The following is a 19289-nucleotide window of genomic DNA, read 5'->3' on the forward strand; positions in this document are numbered from 1 at the left end:
CATATAGGGTTAAATATCGGTAAAATATGGGTAAAATCCATGGTATATCACACCTAAATACCATGGCTAAATATGGGTAAAATCCATAGTATATCACACCCTAGACTTACCATTTTGCTTGTCCTCAAGCAAAACAAAGAGTAGTCTTTGCAAATGAGGTTTTTAAAACAGCAGAGACTCACACAATTTAAAAACTCATATCATCACCTCTACAATGTTGCAAGCCACATCAAATCAATTCTAATTTCAGAGGTATCTTATATACCATATCCTAGCTTAGCAACCAAATCTATCTAACCATCAATTTAGCTAATAGTGTCTGACTCACCCCTCTATTGATCTCATTTAATACATATATAAAAGGTGTAGGTTTTACCTTGGGTGTATCGATCAAAAGACACATGAAATCTTACTTAAACAAGTTTCTGAATACACAAGTAGTCTTTTCTAGTTCCTTTCCTCTCTCTCTCTTCTCACTTCCCTCAGTCAATGTCTCCCTTTTTAAAGGGTATCATTTTATTTTTTTAATTGACTGAGATATTTGGACAGGTTTCCATGAATCAAACTCAAATAGTTGTAGCCACCAGATCCTGTTCACTTCTTTTTGACATTTATCTCTTTTTAGAATTTTGTGAATCAAGCCTTAATGGTTGTAGCCACCAAGTCATGTTCTAATCCTTTTTAAAACTGAAGGGGAGAGAAAGGAAAACTAGATCCATACAGACTTTTACCTTCCAGACTTGAAGGAGGAATCCGATCTAAGGTATACCAAGCCCCAATACAAGCAGATTAAGCTCAGTTAGGTTGGAGATCAGTTTTGGTTCCTTCAAACATTCTCAGCAAGTGTGGATAATTGGTAGGTGATCCACTTTAGTATCTCTAATACATTTTGCAGTCAATAAATCTAAGAGTGGTGCTAGAGAGTGGTTAGATAATAAGTGAAATTGTAAAGTTCATTATCCCCTTCTTGACTCAATAAAAACTTTTTTGAAAAACATTTTGTAAAACTCATAAAGTAAATTAGATATCAGTAAACCTCCTCCCATAATTAAATTAAACCGTCCCAGTGTGTATTTGTTCGAAGGTTGGTGAGAAATAAATCATAAGTACACTATGTAACAAGGTAGAACGATATACCTTCCCGCTGATGGTTGATGTCGATCGACACAATTAAGTGGCTATCGATCTGTGCTGGTGTAGATTTGTCAATCGATGTCGACCTGGTCTCATTTGTCGATAGGCTGGACAATTTTCTCCTTGGGTCTCATTTTTTGGTTATATTTTATTTTTATTTTTATTTTTTTTGACCTGCAATAAATTAAATGCAAAAATCAATAATAGATCCAGAATAAAAGTAAGTAAAATTACCTAATAGTGGGTTGCCTCCCACTCAACGCTTTGTTATATTCATTTAGCTTGACTTTGGAAGTAGGTTGGCTAGTAAGGAGGTGGATGACTACTTATTAGGAAACAAGTGTCTACATCTTCCTCACTCATCTGAAACCATGTAGCAATGAATCTTCTTATGGATTCATCTCCTATGGTCCACTTATTTTTCAGTATCTCCTTATCAACCTCATTGACATGCATCCTTTTCTGAAGGTTATTGATGTTGTGCTGGTGCATTCCAAGTCTGGCCTGAGTTGTTTCGTCAAGGTCCTCTAATCTCTGGGAAAAGTCTTCCCACATCAATTATTGAGAAAAATTAATCTCATCAAGCTTGTCCTCTAACAACTTCAGATTTCATTTTGTCTCCGAATTACGTCCATCTCCTCTTTCAGCTCATCCATGCGTGTAGTCAGCCTGTCAATGTTGTCGTTAAGTGGGTAGTAGACATCATCAAGCCTCTTGTAGTTATCATACAGTGACATCTCTTGGGGTCTGTAGATCCCGTGTACAATGTCATCAATATCTGCTCTTCTGTAGCTTCTTAGCCTTGGCAAGATTCTGGTGAACTTCTCTGCATGGTATGGTAGACAGATACGAGTTTGTACATGCATTGTATCTCTTTCCAGAATGTCTATAATGTCTTCCCTAGACACATGAATGATTCTTCCATCAGGCGCTCGTGCATATCCATGCTCGTCTATGTATATGCCGTACCCAACTCTTTTTCACACTGGAATAATCTTTTGCAGTCAGAATCATAAGCTCTATGTCCAAACTCGAAGCGACCATCGATCGATGGTTGACCTGTCCTATCGATCGATGTTGATTCATCCGCTCTAGCGTGTGGCTATGTTTCGTGATGAGTATCGATCGATATATAGTTGTTCCCGTAGATCGATGTTTCCCCTATGGTCTTATGGGAACTCGTGAGAAATCATGCTTCATCCATGGCAAGACCACAATACTCAATAACCTCTTCTTCTATGTAGTCCTCATCGTACTCATCTGGCTCCATTGCGCTCATCTTCCTCTTTGAAGGTCAGGAATGTTTTGGACATAAGTGACGATTTTGGAGCATTTTGGAGATATTTGGAGCAAGCACCCGAGATGACCATCGAGATCGACAATCAGTCGATATTGGAGAGAAAGAATCGATCGAAACACAAGTCATGGTGTCGATCGATAGCGAAGCGCGCAGGAAGCCTGTTTGGTCACAGCCGAGTTAAAGCCCAAGATTTCACTATTTTACAAGATTGCCCCTGATTAGTTTTTAACCTAATTATATAAGCTTTGCCGCCATGTTTGAGGCAAAGTGTGCTTTCTTTGTGTTTCATTGTTTTATTGATAGATAGGAGAGAAGATCCAAAGTTATAATTGGTGATTTGAACTCCATTGATATCTATTTCATCTATCTATGAAGTTTTTATACTTAACTATTGTTATGAATTGCTTAGCCATGTCTGAGTAGTTCTCTTGTTAGATTTTAGGGTTTAAATAGGTTAGGAGGGATTAGCCCCAACTATAGATTGCTGAGTTGTGATAATCATCTTTAGAATTGTTCATTAATGCATGTGTCTAGATTAGCTTACCTAGAACTTGCCCTAGTATTGATTGATAAAAGCCATAGCTAATTCTCATCCTGAAAACTTTCTACTTGAACTTTGTTTCTTGCTATGAGCAAGGCGATAGCTGATCTAGTGAGCTTAGTAAGCATTCATTCAACTTGCGCATAAAGCTTGACTAGAACGCGACGATACGCCCATTGGAATATCGATCGACACTTTTGTTGGGGAAAAATATCCCGGTATTATTTCCTCCGACCTCCAGGCAGGACCCAGACCCTCGGGTCCCCGATAAGGGAACGCTCCAGGTCCCCGTTAGAAGGAACCCTGAGTTCGGTCCCTGGAACCAAGCTCCCGTCCAAGAAATGGAAAACTTCCGATAAAGGAGAACCGTCCATATTTCCGAATATGGAAGAGTTTAACCTAATGGAACCGACTCCTAGACGACTATATAAGAGCTACTAAATCCCTAATGAAGAGGATCGACTTCAATTTGCTATTTGTTTACAAAACCTCAAAACCAATCAACCGAACAACTGCCAAGTTCACCACTGCAATTTGCTATTTCCATAACTGACCAAGCTTAATTATAAACTGTGTAAGATCTTTTGTGTGTCTCAGCTCCTTATAGATTCGATCCCTAAGAACTACAACTCGACCTTTTATTTGAGAGATTACAAATCACTTAAGGTAATTTGAGTGATATCAAATTTAGCGCCGTTGCCGGGGAGCTTTGATCACCATTAAATCTTATCTAGGAAGTTTTAAGTCTAGGTTTTTATGTTACTCAAAAACTGATAAATTTTTTTCCTTAACTTCTTTCAGGTGCATGCCCAACAGTAACAGAAGCAACAAAGAAAAATCATTGTTTTTCACAGACTCTGCACTCTTGGAACACACGATCCGCAAAGAAAAGAGATCAACATCGATCGACAACAACATCCATTCGTCGGCCGACTCTTCTCGGCAAACATCGACCAATACTCCTAATCTGTCAAACGACAGTTGTGAGCTACCGCCGATCGACACTTCAACCCGAACCTTGATCGACATCCATCCGCGAGACATGGTTGCTACACTAATCCTAGAGAGGGATGAGAATGGAGACTTGCATGACCATGAAGGTCATCTGCGTATTGCAGCAGGTCAGCGATTAGATGATCAGAGGGATGTAATTCCTGATCAAGATGATGATATCGCTGCAGCTATTCAAGATGTAGACGATGCTGCTAAACCCAAAATGTTGGCAAACTACAATCGTCTAGATCAGTATTACGCCAACATATCCGCTATTCGTCCTCCTGCCATTCAGAGGACAGATTTCGAGCTGAAACCCCATCACTTTACACTTGTGGCACAAACACCCTACTGTGGTTTGTCACACATTCATCCTATGGACCAACGGGAGCGGTTCGAGGATCTGGTTTCTGAAATTAAAGCTAATAGAGTCCCTGACGACTTATCTTTTCTACAAGCTCTTCAAGTACTCACTGGCTGGAGAAGCTTCGCGCTGGCTTAAGCAGTTACCACCAAGATCTCTCACATCCTGGGATGACATCAAGAATGTGTTCCTGCGTAACTTCTTTCATGAGTCGCAAGCTGAGGACGTAAGGAGAAAGATTGCTACATTCACTCAGGATCCTACAGAGTCATTTAAAATCTCATGGATCATATTCAAGTCCTATCAGAGAGAATGTCCACACCATGTATTTAATGAAGTGCAGGTGCTCAACACTTTCTTCAGCGGTATCACGCTGGCATATCAGAGGGCTCTGGACACAGCTAGTGATAGGTACTTCACCACTAGGAATCCAGAAAAGGCTGTGAGATTGATTGAGAACTTGGCGTCTAGCAATAGCACCAAGAACACTGATTTTGAGAGGAGAAAATCGGCCACCCTAGGAAAGGAGGAGTTGGACAATGTTAAGCTTAAGCTGGATAGTGTTCACAAGGTTCTCAAGGAGAAAGTTAGCTTTGCAGAGGATATGGAAGCTGTAAAAATCAATAGTGATGGAGATTTAGAAGAGGATGTGCATTTAATTAGTACTAGTTTTCAGAATCAGAAACATGAGAATCAGAGTGGATACAAAAACTCCTATGGTAATGAACAGAGGAGTAATTTCAACCAGAATTCACAGTTCCAGAAACCCTACAGCAACAACTTCAACAACAGAAACCACATGAACTATGGAAATTCTTCCTACCAGAACGTGCCACCACATACTCGAGAGGGCAAGATAGAAGCAATAATTGATCAAGTTCTTTAGGGTTAGTAGAAGCTTATGGTGAATGTCAATGGGAAGATATATGTTGTCTACACTGAGTTGAATGCAAAGTTTGAGACTCTGAACGCACATGTGAAGAAGTTGGAGGCACAAGTGGTTTAGACAGAAGAATCTGCTAAGAAGCAAGAAACTATCATCAAGGGCAATGAAGCACTGAAGAACCACGTGAATGCAATCATAGATGATGATTTATGGCAAGTGATTAAGGAGGAGATGCTTCAGGAGGGAGAATTCGATGTTGAAAGCTCCATGAGCTTCGGTGGTTAACATTGGTGTCAACCGACACCAAGAGATGAACATCGATTGATGGAATTGGATGGACACCGATCGACACCGGATGTTCAGGATCGCTGGAGTCAGTTGCATCATGCTAGACGGTCAGGATCATGACCCATGACAAGTTTGCAGCACCCACATCCACCCAAACTCTTACATGCATGTACACATCAGTCGGCAGAGTGAGAAATTCACCGATCGACAGAAACATTCAACCGGCTATCGACAATCAACCTCAGTCATCGATCGACGAGCACCTATCTGCTATCGAGTGCAACTACCCAAGATAAATGTAGCACAACTGAATGCACTCAGAATCTCATCCCAACCTCAGAGACACCAATAGATAACATCAGTGAGCAATCTGAAGATGCAGCAGCGCCTATGCAAGTTGATCAGGCTACTATGGGAAGAACCTTGAGGAAGAGGAAGGAAAAAGTTCCCAAGCATCTGAAGAAAGGAGCTAATGATAAGGAGATGGAAAGTTTCAAAAAGAGGATTCTAAGGATCCCATTAGATAAGCCACTTGAGGAGGCTTATTTTATCCACATGTTGTGGATGTTCTTAACATAGACCAAGGAAACTGAAGAAGACATAAGGAGAATGTTCCACCAGGTGAGAGAGAAGATAAGACAGAGGATTACACTGAAGAAGAAGAGTGATACTAAAAAATTTCTAGTACCCTGCTTGATAGGATGCATTGACTACCCTAGTGCACTCTGCGACATAGGATCTTCAGTCAGCACTCTATCTAAGGTGATGGCAGACCATCTAGGTCTGAAGATAGAGCTTTCAAAGGATTCATTCACTTTTGTCGATTGTTCTCAGAGGAACTCATGAGGATTCATCAGAAAACTTGAGGTGCAGATTGGTAATGCCCTAGTTCCAGTAGACTTCCATGTCCTGGACATCAATCTCAACTGGAATTCTTCTCTACTACTTAGGAGAGCCTTCATGGCTATTGTAGGAGCAGTATGCGACATGCAGACCAACAAGCTGTGCCTGACACTCATAGACCCTACCGTCTAATATGATCTGGTGAGAGTTGTCAAGAAACAGACGGGCTACAAGGAGATTGGAGACAACCCAGAATTCATTGCAGCTTGCCACTGCAATCATGAAGCTGATGAGGAATCGAAGATTGAAGCATCGATCGCCACTAAACATGAGCTATCGATCAACGAAAAGTTTGTAGGAACGATCGACAATGACCATGCAAATGAGATAAACGATTTTCTAGAAGGATCTATCAACAGTTGGGAGAATGATTACTACCAACCTTGCTTTGCTGTTAACACTGCTACCCCTTCAAAGATGAAGATGAGCGCAATGGAACGTGATGAGTATGATGACGGCTACAAAGAAGAAGCAACTATTGAGTACAGTGGCTTTGCCATGGAAGAAACAAGAGTTCTCAGGGGTTCCCATGATACCAGAGGGGAAACATCGATCGACGGAGACATCACGATATCGATTGATACTCATCACGGAACAGAGGCAGATGCTAGAGCAAAAGATTCGGCATCGATCGGCAGGAGAGGTCAGCCATCGATCGACAAATGCTACAAGTTTGGACAGAGACCTACGATTCCGAAAGAAAAAGATTATTCCATTGGGAAAAGAAAGATGAATGTGATGTATACAGAGACGAGCATGGATTTGCACGAGCACCAGATGGAAGAATCATTTATGTGTCAAGAGAAGACATCAATATTCTGGAGAGAGCTACAATGTATGAGGAGGCTAGTATTTGTCTACCAGAGCATGCAGAGAAATTCACCAGAATCTTGCCAAGTCTGAGAAGCTACAGCAGAGCAGATATTGATGATTTGTACATGGTATCTATAGAGCCCAGGAGATGTCATTAGATGATACCTACATGAGGCTCGATGATGTCTACTACCCACTTAATGACAGCATTGATAGGCTGAGTGGGAGGCAACTCACTATTAGGTAATTTTACTTAATTTTATTTCAAAATTGTTACTTATTTTCGCATTTAAATTATTGCAGGTTAAAAGAAAACCAAAACGAAACCCGAGGAGACGATTTCCCCATCTATCGACAGATGAGGCCAGGTTGACATCGATCGACATTACCACACCAGAATCGACCGACGCGCACTAACACATCAGCGAGCAGGTATATCGTTCTACCTTGTTACATTATGCACTTATGATTTATTTCCCACCAAAATCCGACTAGATACACACTGGGGACAGTGCAATATAAGTATGGGGGGAGGTTTACTAATATCTAGTTTATTGTATGAGTTTTACAAAATGTTTTTCAAATTTTTTTATTGAGAAGAAAACGATAATGAACTTTTCAATTTCACTTATTATCTAACCACTTTGTAGCACCACTCTTAGATTTATTGACTGTAGAGTGTATTAGAGATACTAAAGTGGATCATCTGCCAATTATCCACACTTGCTGAGATGTTTGAAGAAACCAAAGCTGATATCCAACCTAATTGAGCTAAACTGCTTGTCTTGGAGCTTGGTATATATTAGATCAGATAACTCCTGCAAGTCTGGAAGTTAAAAGCCTGTGTGTTTCTGATTCCCTTCTCTCTCTCTCTTCGGTATCTATATAAATAAAAGATTGAAATGATTTCCTGTGGATTAGAGGGGTAGGAGTATCTCCTGCGACCCCATTATTCTACTCTAATGGAACGATCACACATTGTTGGAAGCGAGGGGTAGGACAGTCTCATGTGACAAGATAAAAAAAATCAAAAAGAAGGTGAATAAAAATGGACGGTATCATCATCATTGTTCATTGGAATTGAGATTCAAAGAAGAGAGAAATAAGGAAGAAAGGGATCAGACAAGCTACATGTGTGTTCAGAAACTTGCTTGAGTTAGAATCCATGTGTCGTTTGATTGAAATTTTACATTTATATTAATTTTATTATATTATTTGTTGTATATAATATATATTGCATAGAACTTAAATGTGGTTTTAGATATAATATTACTAAATCTCATCAAAAACATATGAAGTGTTAAGAAAATATAAAGATAATTCCATTGTGAATATAAAATAGAGAATATAATAATAGGTTCTTACTTATATAAAATATATATACATATAAATTATTAATTTATAATTTTATTGGAACCATATATTTACATAGAATTTTTGAAAATAAAAATTATCTTATTATTTTATTGATTTGTATCAAATTTTCAACTGGTCCAAGTTGGGACCTGCGAAATTTAATAATTTATAAAGATTCTTAATTTAACGAGTATTAATTTATTGAGGTTTTACTGTACCATGGATTTTACCAACTTTTAGCCATGGTATATGGGTGTTTTAGGAACTAACCATTATGTTTTGGAGTCTTTTTAGCATTTTACAGGTTTATGGATGATTTGAAGAAAAGTGATGATTTGGATGCATTTTGGAGATAAAATGAGAGGGAGCTCGAAGCTGACCATCAAACAAGTTCGAGGTCGACATTCAGAGTCCAACATCGATTGATGCACACTCTGTTCCATCGATCGACAACGAAGAGCGTAAAGTCCAGCCGACTTAAAACCCAAGTCGAGACATATTTACAAAAATACCCTTTGTCGGCTTTTAATCTAATATTTATGTGTTCTGTCATTGTTCTAGGCAACACACGCTTTTTACTCTTTTCTAGTTTCACACAGCCAAGGTTTTTAGTATATTTGGAGAGAAGATCCAAGACTCTTTCAGAGATTTGTATTGGAATTCTAGTATTTCTAACATTTATCTATTTATGAATTCTTTTATGTTATTTGTAATGAATTGCTTTACTATGTTTGAGTAGTTCACCTTGTTAGGTTTAGGGTTCAAATAGGATTATGAAGGATTAGTCCAAAATATAGATTAATGAATTGTTTGTGATATCCATCAGTTGAATTGCTCTTATTGATTGTGTTCAAGAGTAGCTAACTAGAACCCTGATATTAGGATAATTAGGCGCAAGCGGAAGCCTGTTATGTTACCTGAAATAATTCATATTGTGCTTGGATTGCTAGAAACAAGCGGAAGTTTATCTAGGAAACCTAGTGAACATAGTCAAACCCGTTCGGTAAAGCTTACTGGAAGGAACATCGATGACAACCCTATAGGTGTATCGATCGACTATCCAATGATAGCATCGATCAACAAACGACAGTTGAGATCTGAGATCCAGACAATACTTATTCTAAACAAACGAATATTGATAGTTTATTACTTTGTTTGAGTTCTAGAATATCCAATAAACCACTCTAGCTTCTATACTATTATAATCATGATTACATGAATAGAAACCCTAAGTCTAATGCTTTCTCATAATTGTTTACAAAACCTCAAAACCAATCAACCGAACAACAGCCTTGTTCACCACTGCAATTTACTATTTCCATAATTGACCTAGCTTAATTATAAACTGTTTAAGATCTTTTGTGTGCCCCAGCTCCTTGTGGATTCGATCCATAAGTACTAAAACTCGACTTTTTATTTTAGAGAGTACAAATCACTTAGGCTAATTTGAGTGATATCAATATCGTGAGAGTGTGACCAATAACCTGAACCCAATCATTATGGACTAAATAATTATTTGCAAAAATATTTAGTCTAGGATTTAGTTGAACATATTTGAATCTGGTTTATTGCTTGTTTGATGCATCAAATACGCAGCGAGATTTGGTATTTGATTAGTCTTAGACATCTCATAGTTTATCCTAACGAGTGTTTGATAACTTACTGTTGAATTCGAGTTCTAAAATTGAGCCTTATAAAGCTTCGGCATCTATTGATTTGTGTTTGAATTTCTTGTTTGATATCCCTAGATTTAGCGTCTTTCCCATTACTTACATCTCTATCTATTTTTATTATGTTTATTGCTTACTGCTTTCTTTCCTAACTTAGTCTGAAATTCAAATCTATTGTGTGAAACATAGAGTTTATGTGGATTCGATCCCTAAATACTTCAATGACACTCTTATATGAGAGAATTGCTGTTAGGTAATTTGAGCATATCAAGCATGTTATACTCCATGTGGATGTCATAGCCTTAATCTCGCTCTTTGTGATATGGCTTCTTCATCTACAAAATCAGTGTAATCTTTGGGATTGTTCAACGTACCTATTGTCTATTATCATCTTCAACTAGAACTTTCGGATTATTGAAACAAGATTTGAACAATTCCAAAGTTGTGATATGTTTATTTAATTAAGCTGAAATCAACTAGTGATGATGAGCTGATGAAAATCTTGTGTTAGACTTGGAGATTTTCGTAGGCATGGTGAACATTCAGATGTAAATATGGAAGATCTATGTTCTGAGCTTAAAATTCTAAGAATGGTACTACCAGCAGAAGTTAAAAGCGCTTATGAAGTATTGAAATCTTTGAAAACAATGTAGAATTTTTACCTGGATTCTTCATGGATTGCTTAACGAATATTGTTTACAAACCGGGGTTATGTTGCCACTGCGGAAATATTTTTTCCATATTGAAATTGAAAGAAAATTATCTACGATCTACCATGTCACAAGAGAGGTTTAATGGGTTATCAATGATATCTATTGAAAGTTTGATAAACTTGGCTACGAAAAGATTATAAACATATTTTCTGGAAGAAAAGCTACAAGATCTGTTTTTCAGAAATAAAATTGTATTGATATATTATAGTTTTTTTCATTTCTAATTTTAAATAATATGTTAAATTTTATTTTATTATAAGAAGGCCACATTTTCTAATGCTTTAAGCCATTAAAATATCGGGGACGGCACAGCTTTGATCAACCACTACTCCATTTCGTCTGACATAACTACTGATTAGTGACTAGTATGGCGGTAGAGGAGGCAGTCCAGGTAGGCTAGGGAGGCCCGGGAGGGGAGGGAGGGGAGGGAGGTCTGGTAGGCGAGGGAGTCCCGGGAGGGGAGGGAGGCCTGGGATGTTAGGGAATTTTGGAATGTTAGGAAGTCCCGGAAGGTTTGGTAGTTTCGGGATGATGGGAAGCCATGGAAACAGTCCGGTGGGAGATGGAGATGAGTTAGGGGCCTGTGATAGAAGTGCAAGCCCAACCAACCTTGTAGTCTCCGATGAAGGGCCTTTGAGAAGGTGGCGGGCATCCGCTTGTTCTGATTGCTTATGCCACCATATCTTTGGTAATCCAACGGTTGAGATTGGAAGAGAGACAAGCAAAAGCAGGGATACAAGGAGTGTTGTGGTCAAAACGAAGCCCTTCATGACTACGGCAACAACGAAAGACTAGGGAGTGTAAATGAATTAACTTGTCCACGGATACAATTTTGTGAGACCGGACCAATTTATATAGGTGTTTTCACCTATTATATTTCTTCTGTTATTTTACACTAATCTTTTGATAATGTTAGGGATAAGGATTCTATAGATTTTTTTTCGAGCAACTGTTATATCTTTTGATAGTTATTTATTATTTTTTACCTCCTCACGTTGCTTACATTTTACTAAAAATCTGGTCACAGAAACAATGTGATATTTGAAAATACCAAGTTTCAAAAAATGACCTCGATATTGAGTTGTTCATGTAAGCTATTAGAATCTTCTAGATGTGCCTTTGTGTTTAGCTACAACGTACATATATGCGTTACTGCCTTTACAAGAACACACTACAAAGAGGGAAATTTGTGAAATATGACTCAAAACTTGATTTGAAATGCAAACTTATACCCAAACTTGAATCAAATGCAAAATTAACATAAAAAAACCTTGTGAAAGTACATCCATTCCCTTGTGATCAAACAAAAAAAAACAGAACTCATTTTTACGAATATAGCTCCGATAAGGCGTTTGAGTCTTCTGAGATACTGGAAATCGTCTGGTGTATCTAAAAAAATAATTTATAAATTGTTTAAAAATATTTTGACAAGTGAAAAATTAAAATCATGTAATTATAAACAGTTTTAAGTGATGTAAATTAAGATATAATAAAATTGAATAGTTTTTAACATAGATGAGTGAAAGTAGTTAATCATGATATTCTTTGGTTTAGGGTTTGGCAACATATATTGTAGTATTGTATGTATTCTTAGGGTTAGATTTAGAAAGCTTAAATGTTTTTTTGAAAAATTAATTTTGTACCTATATGTGTTTATTTATGTGTATAGTAACACTTTTAAGTTTAATTTATTTTATGAAGTATTAGTTAGTTAATTTATTTTTGAGGTTATGTTTAGGGTTTAAACGACTATATGTAAGTCGTCTAGGAATTCTTCTATTTTAGTTTCCCGCTAAAAATATTTCAGGTCTACTGCAGTTGATTCAAGGGTTTTTTTTTATTCTAAGATAAGCGCACATCAAAAAAAATCAAAGGGTAACAAAGGGAATCAAAATGCAGAGGGCTAGGAATTCATTCACATATTTTTGGCAGTATCTGAAGTCATGAAAAGGCTGAGTGATTGGTTACTCTAAGTGAAATCAGTGTCTACAGGATTGAGAAGTTACTTTTAGGCATCCGGAGCCAAGGTTAGGTGAACTTGATTCCAGGTGAGTATCTGATGAAAAGATTCAAGTGAAGCAGGTTAATACTTAAAATGTTATTAAATCCAAAGGAACGAGTTAAGAGTATTCGTTTCAGGTTCTGTAAGGTTACATAACGACACGAGAAGACTGAGAGAAGATCGATTTTTTTTTCAAAAGAATTTGACATCAGAGGAAATCAAAATTAAAGTGTTTTGGTTTTGGGAAAGTTTGACGTCTAATGGGAAGCTAAGATTGGCCTGGGAAATTCTTGGATTTCATGCCGGCCTAAAAATATGAATATCAAAAACTATGATTTCATGTGTTTTATTTTCAATATTTTAGTTTATGTTTAGTTGAAATATCTTTTTATTATCAAAATTTATTATTATGTTTATGACATTTTCAAGTACTATGAAATTTTAAATGTCAAATATAGAGTTTAAAATATTTATTTAATTTATTAATTGTTGTTTTTGGTTATTTTGTAAAACTTTAGATGAATATTAGTCATTTTGGCTAAATTTTGATAGAATTTAGGTATTTCGGATCTTTTGTTTTGTACCGTAAATACCTGAAATTAACTCGGATTCACTTTGGATTAAAAATTCACTTATTATTATTTTAGGAGCATTATTATAAACTAACCTTCACTTCATGTGTTATTAACAAATTGCTTTTTTTTTCGTAGCAACACCATATTTATTCTCACACCCTATAATTAAAAGCCCTCTTCGTACTAGAATAATTACATATACTACCATTGTTCATTAAATTGTAGCTTAACATAATATACTATATGCTTTTTAGTTAGATAACGAAACCAGTTTGATTATTAGAGAATGAAACATGTTATCTAATATTAAAAGTTTCTATACCAACCTTTCTATTTCAATATTGCCATACTAATATGCGCCATAACTTTGTATATCAACCTCACATATATAAACTATTCCCTATCAACATCAAAAGTTTAATTATTAGAGAAAGAAACCGGCTATCTATATATAATTGTGTTGAAAAATCTCGAATGAGTATGGCGATTTTTCAAAAAAATTATCTTTTAATTATGTGATACTAATATTTAGAATACTCTTAATTGTATAGCTATGGTGTATATGAATTAGCGGTCAGCCATATTCCACCCCACAATTTTCCTAGGCATGCTATCAAATGTTTTGGAATAACCGTCTTAGTATGTTTTGTTATAATTTTGTTTAATTTGTTTTTAGTTATTTTTGGGTTCACCAACCCCTAGGGTGACATGTAGGTCACCAACAACCAATAGTATTTTTTTTATTTCATATTCAGTATCTTTAAAAAAAGAACAAATATTGCAATTTATATTATATTTTTAAAATAAAAAAATAAAAATAAATAAAAAATTGTACTAGTTGCAAAAACATAGAATTTGTTTAATATTTTTAACGTCGTCAGGAAAACACAAAACCCCAAATCTTAAACCCTAAACCCTTGGGTAAACCATAACCCCTTGGATAAATTCTATACCCTAAATCAAAAACACTAAACCCTTAATCCTAACCCTTAAACCCTTGGATAAATCCTAACCCTAGGGTTTTATGTTTTATCCAAGATTTAGTGTTTAGTGTTTAGTATTCAGGGATTTTTAGTGTTTTGCCGATAACGTTAAAATATTTTAAAAACTATCTTTTTATAGGAACTACGTATTTTTTATTTATTTTTATCAAAGGGTTTAGGGGTTAGGATTAAGGGTTTAGGGTTTTTAGATTTAGAGTTTAGTATTTTTAATTTAGGGTTTAAGATTTATCCAAGATTTAGGGTTTAAGATTTGGGTTTAATGATTTAGTGTTTTGCTGACGGGTTAAAACTTTGTTTTGTTATAATTACTATTTTTATTTATTTTAAAAATATAATATAACTATACAATTTTATTTTTATTTTTAAAGATATTTAATAAGAATAACAATTCCTATTTATTGGTGAACCAAAGTATAACTCTTGGTTTTTAGAGTCAATATTTTTACAATATGATTTCGTTATAATTTTTATTATTGAATTATTGATTGATTGATTTTTGGAATCAATTCACAATCTTGGTTTCCTTATATTCCAGAACATGAAATAGAACGTTTAACACAAGGCATATCTAAAATTTTGGAAAGAATTTTTGAATCATTCATAATCTTTTATTTATGGATTTTTTAAAACCATCAAGTTATTTTTGTCAATCAGGGTCGTATAAAAACAAATTTAGTTTATGTATCCGAATTGATATGCGTTGATTTATTAGCATTTGAGTGTTAAGGAAGTTTTAGCTATGCATTGGAGCGCAAGCTATGGAATATTAATTAGAATATCCTACTATATAAAAGGGACTAATTCAAAGCTTTTAGGACTATCCACCTCAGCCAAAATTCTCATCCAAAAAGAATTAAAAATAAATGTCATTTAGAAGATAATTAACTAACATACAACTTTTGATATTTCTAGAAATTTCAATTTGTAACTACTAATTTATTAATAGAATCATATATCTATATTGAATTATGTTCTATTTTTAATCGTTAGACTTCAAGGGTAAATTAATAATCAAATTTGTAACTAATTTTTCTAATAGAATCATATATCTATATTGAATTATGTTCTATTTTTAATCGTTAGACGTCAAGGGTAAATAAATTATTAATTTATAATATATATAGTTTATAACTTTATATTGTAGTTATAAATAAAAAAGAATAAACCGGGAAGGTGAAGAAGCTCATGTAAATTATGTAATTAAAATGGTAAAATGGTGAGTATGATGACGTGAATCTAGAAAAATTTGTTAACAATTAGGTGGTGTTTTCTTCTTCGTCCACTATAATGATTTAAAATAAATATATATTCACATAAATAAGTCAATATTTGTTGTTTTTTTTTGTAAGATGTTAAGATTATCATTTTTTGAAAGGTTACACTGTTGTTTTTAAACAACTTATTACAGCAAGGAAACAAAAACAACCAACAACAACTCAAGGTAAAAAAAAACCTTAAGGAAGTTTTATACAAGAAAGATAAAAAGAAGTAGAGAAGAGGAGAAAGAAGAACTTGCCGGGTAAGAGAGGAGACGGCCCGCATCATACGGTCGGAGAGGCAAGGATGACTAATGAAGGTGAGGAGACAGCTGTGAACCACGAGCATTACGCTCTTTCCACAGTTGGTAGATGGATGACCGAAAGTAGAGCTTGATGACTGGAGTAGCATGCGTATCTGCGTTGACGCGAGGTTGATTGATCCAGTCTATATAAAAGGGACTAAATTCAAGGCTTTTGGGACTATCCACCTCAGCAAAATATTCTCATCCAAAAAGATTAGAAATAATGTCATTTAGAAGATAATTAACTAACATACAACTTTTGATATTTTCTAAAATTTCAAATTTGTAACTACTAATTTATTAATAGAATCATATATCTATATTGAATTATGTTCTATTTTTAATCGTTAGACTTCAAGGGTAAATAAATTATTAATTATAATATATATAGTTTATAACTTTATACTGTAGTTATAATTAAAGAGAAATAACCGGGGAGGGTGAAGAAGCTCAGTAAAATTATGTAATTAAAATGGTAAAATGGTGAGTATGATGACGTGAATCTAAGAAAATTTTGTTATACAAATTATGGTGCTTTTTCGTCCACTATAATGATTTAAAATAAATATATATTCACATAAATAAGTCAATATTTGTTGTTTTTTTGTAAGATGTTAAGATTATCATTTTTTGAAAGGTTACACTGTTGTTTTTAAACAACTTATTACAGCAAAGAAACAAAAACAACCAACAACAACTCAAGGTAAAAAAAGTCTTAAGGAAGTTTTATACAAGAAAGATAAAAAGAAGTAGAGAAGAGGAGAAAGAAGAACTTGCCGGGTAAGAGAGGAGACGGTCACCCATCATACGGTCGAGAGAGGCAAGGATGACTGATGAAGGTGAGGAGACAGCTGTGAACACACGAACATTACGCTCTTTCCACAGCAGGTAGATGGCTGACTGAAAGTAGAGCTTGATGACTGGAGTAGCATGTGTATCTGCGTTGACGCGAGGTTGATTGATCCAGGCTGCAACAGAGTGTAGATCAGTCGGAGGAGAAATCCAAACTTCAGCAGCAAAAGGCTCCCATATCAAGCGAGTGAAAGAGCACTCAAAGAAGAGATGATGGTGAGTCTCTCTTTCCAGATTACAAAGGACGCATGTTCCTGAGACATTTAACCCCCAACGCCTCAAGCGATCCTTGGTTGGCAGTCTTCTCCGCAAAGCCAGCCATGATATAAACGTATTACGTAGAATATGTTCCTTGAACCAAATAGTCTTGTGCCAATATTTGTTGTTGATAGTGTTTATATTTCTTTCTGACATTAGTATCTATATTTTTTAGTAAACTGATCCAAAGAGATTAATTTGTGGAGCTAACCAAACAAGGATTATAGTGTTTACTTTGGAAAAAGTAATAGGTTGAATGATAGATGCGCGTGTTTTTTTCACATGGAAATCTGCACATATATTAAAATCGTAAGATTTGAATCATAGAGAAAATATAGTGTATATGACTGAAGTTGGTTCATTCTGAAACTAAAGATGGCTAAAATTCTTCTTTGTCAAAATGCATAGATGTGAATTTTATATGAATAGAGTTCTCCATTGCTTATAACAGTGTAATAAACTCCATGTGTAAAGGAGAAAAAATGTTATATAAGTGAAAACAAATTTTTTTTTTCTTGTGCCTATAGGCTCTTCGCAATTTGAAGAAGAAAGAACATATTGTGTGAAAATCTTTGGCTCGGTCAAATTTTATCCAGTTGTTTATAAAACTGTTGTTATCTGATTCATGTAATTTTTCAGTGTTGATTTAAAAGCCCAAAAAACCCATCTATACTGACTTTTTGATATATTTTTTCAGTGATTTGAATTTAAAAAGAGATAAAACTTTCGATAAATTATGTAAACTCAGAACAAGTATTTAGCTTTAAAAAGTATTTACATGTTTCAAACTTAAAATATATACATATATAATGTTTAAAATTATGCATATAAAACCTGTGTAAAATGTGCCTGAATATGTTTCTCTTCTTTAATGTGTTAATCGTACTATATATAACATTATTTTAAAATTTCAAAAACTTTATGTCACATACAAAAAACCATCAATAAAAAATATAAATCTCCATCTACAACAAGAAAAATGAAAAATTATAAACATATAAATTTAAATTAAGAAAAACTAACATTGGAAAAACAAGAAGTTAATGTAAAAAAAAAAACGACAAATAATATTATAAATAAAATAAATTTATAAGACACAATCCGCGCGAAGCGCAGAAAAAATCTCTAGTTGTATATAATTATGGCTATTTGCTTTCATCAAATAATCCTAGACCCGTATTATTACGTATATGTTTTGTTTATCTTTACTTCTTAATTAATTTTATATAAGTTTTTGCTTACTCTTATTGATTCATTTCGACAAACTATACTTCAATTAAACAAAACAAATAGCACAAGTTTTTTATAAAAAAAAAATTAAAGCTTACTTTATATAGACACACACAATTTCGTTGAATTCCTTATTATACAACATGTAAAATTTGTCTATGACTTTTACCTTTCTAATACCTATAGATAATGTTTTCTACAAATATTTGTAATATTTGTAGGAAAAAATATTTCCTATAATATTCAACACAATTTCGTTGAATACCAATAAATATTTGTAATATTTTTTCAAAGTTATAATCTTTTTAAGTCTCCTCACCCCGCGTAGACCGCAAATTATCACCTAGTTATAGATAATTTATATGTATTTTAATTATAGATCTGAACTGATCCGATCTGAGAGGAACCGACCCAAATTCGTATCAAAAACTTCCAAATACTTAACTGGATTCAAATGTCTAGATCCGAAGAATCCATATCCTAAAAAAACCGTATCGAACCCAGGCCTAAGATAATCTCTTAAGTTTTTTGAAAGTCTTTTGAAAAAGAATATATGCTTTTTTTTTCTAGAGAAATACCTTAAGATAGCACTAAAAAGTTTATGTCACAAATATAGCCTCTAAGAATCAAAATGACCAAATGTTTCATTAAAAAGGTAAATTTACACTTATACCTTAGGGTTAACTAATCTAAACCTTAAGGTTTAGAGTTAAGGGTTGGAGATTTGAGATTCAGATTTAAAATTTTATAAAATAATAAATAAATATTAAAAATTTGAAAATAAAAATTTTAAAAATATTTTCAAAAAGTATTTTCTAATTACAAAAAGGAAATTTGAAAAAAAAA

At 34.5% G+C, this 19289-nt stretch overlaps 1 protein-coding gene across 1 annotated transcript; it reads right to left on the reverse strand.

The window, feature by feature from the left end:
• Positions 1 to 11323: 11323 nt before the first annotated feature.
• Positions 11324 to 11731, reverse strand: LOC125597266 (pre-mRNA polyadenylation factor FIP1-like). Its single transcript, XM_048772029.1, has one exon. It carries the CDS (start codon positions 11729 to 11731, stop codon positions 11324 to 11326), a length of 408 nt encoding a protein of 135 aa, XP_048627986.1.
• Between the last annotated feature and the right edge of the window lie 7558 nt (positions 11732 to 19289).

Source organism: Brassica napus, unplaced genomic scaffold (genome assembly GCF_020379485.1).
Source record: "Brassica napus cultivar Da-Ae unplaced genomic scaffold, Da-Ae ScsIHWf_1413;HRSCAF=1996, whole genome shotgun sequence".
NCBI lineage: Eukaryota > Viridiplantae > Streptophyta > Magnoliopsida > Brassicales > Brassicaceae > Brassica > Brassica napus.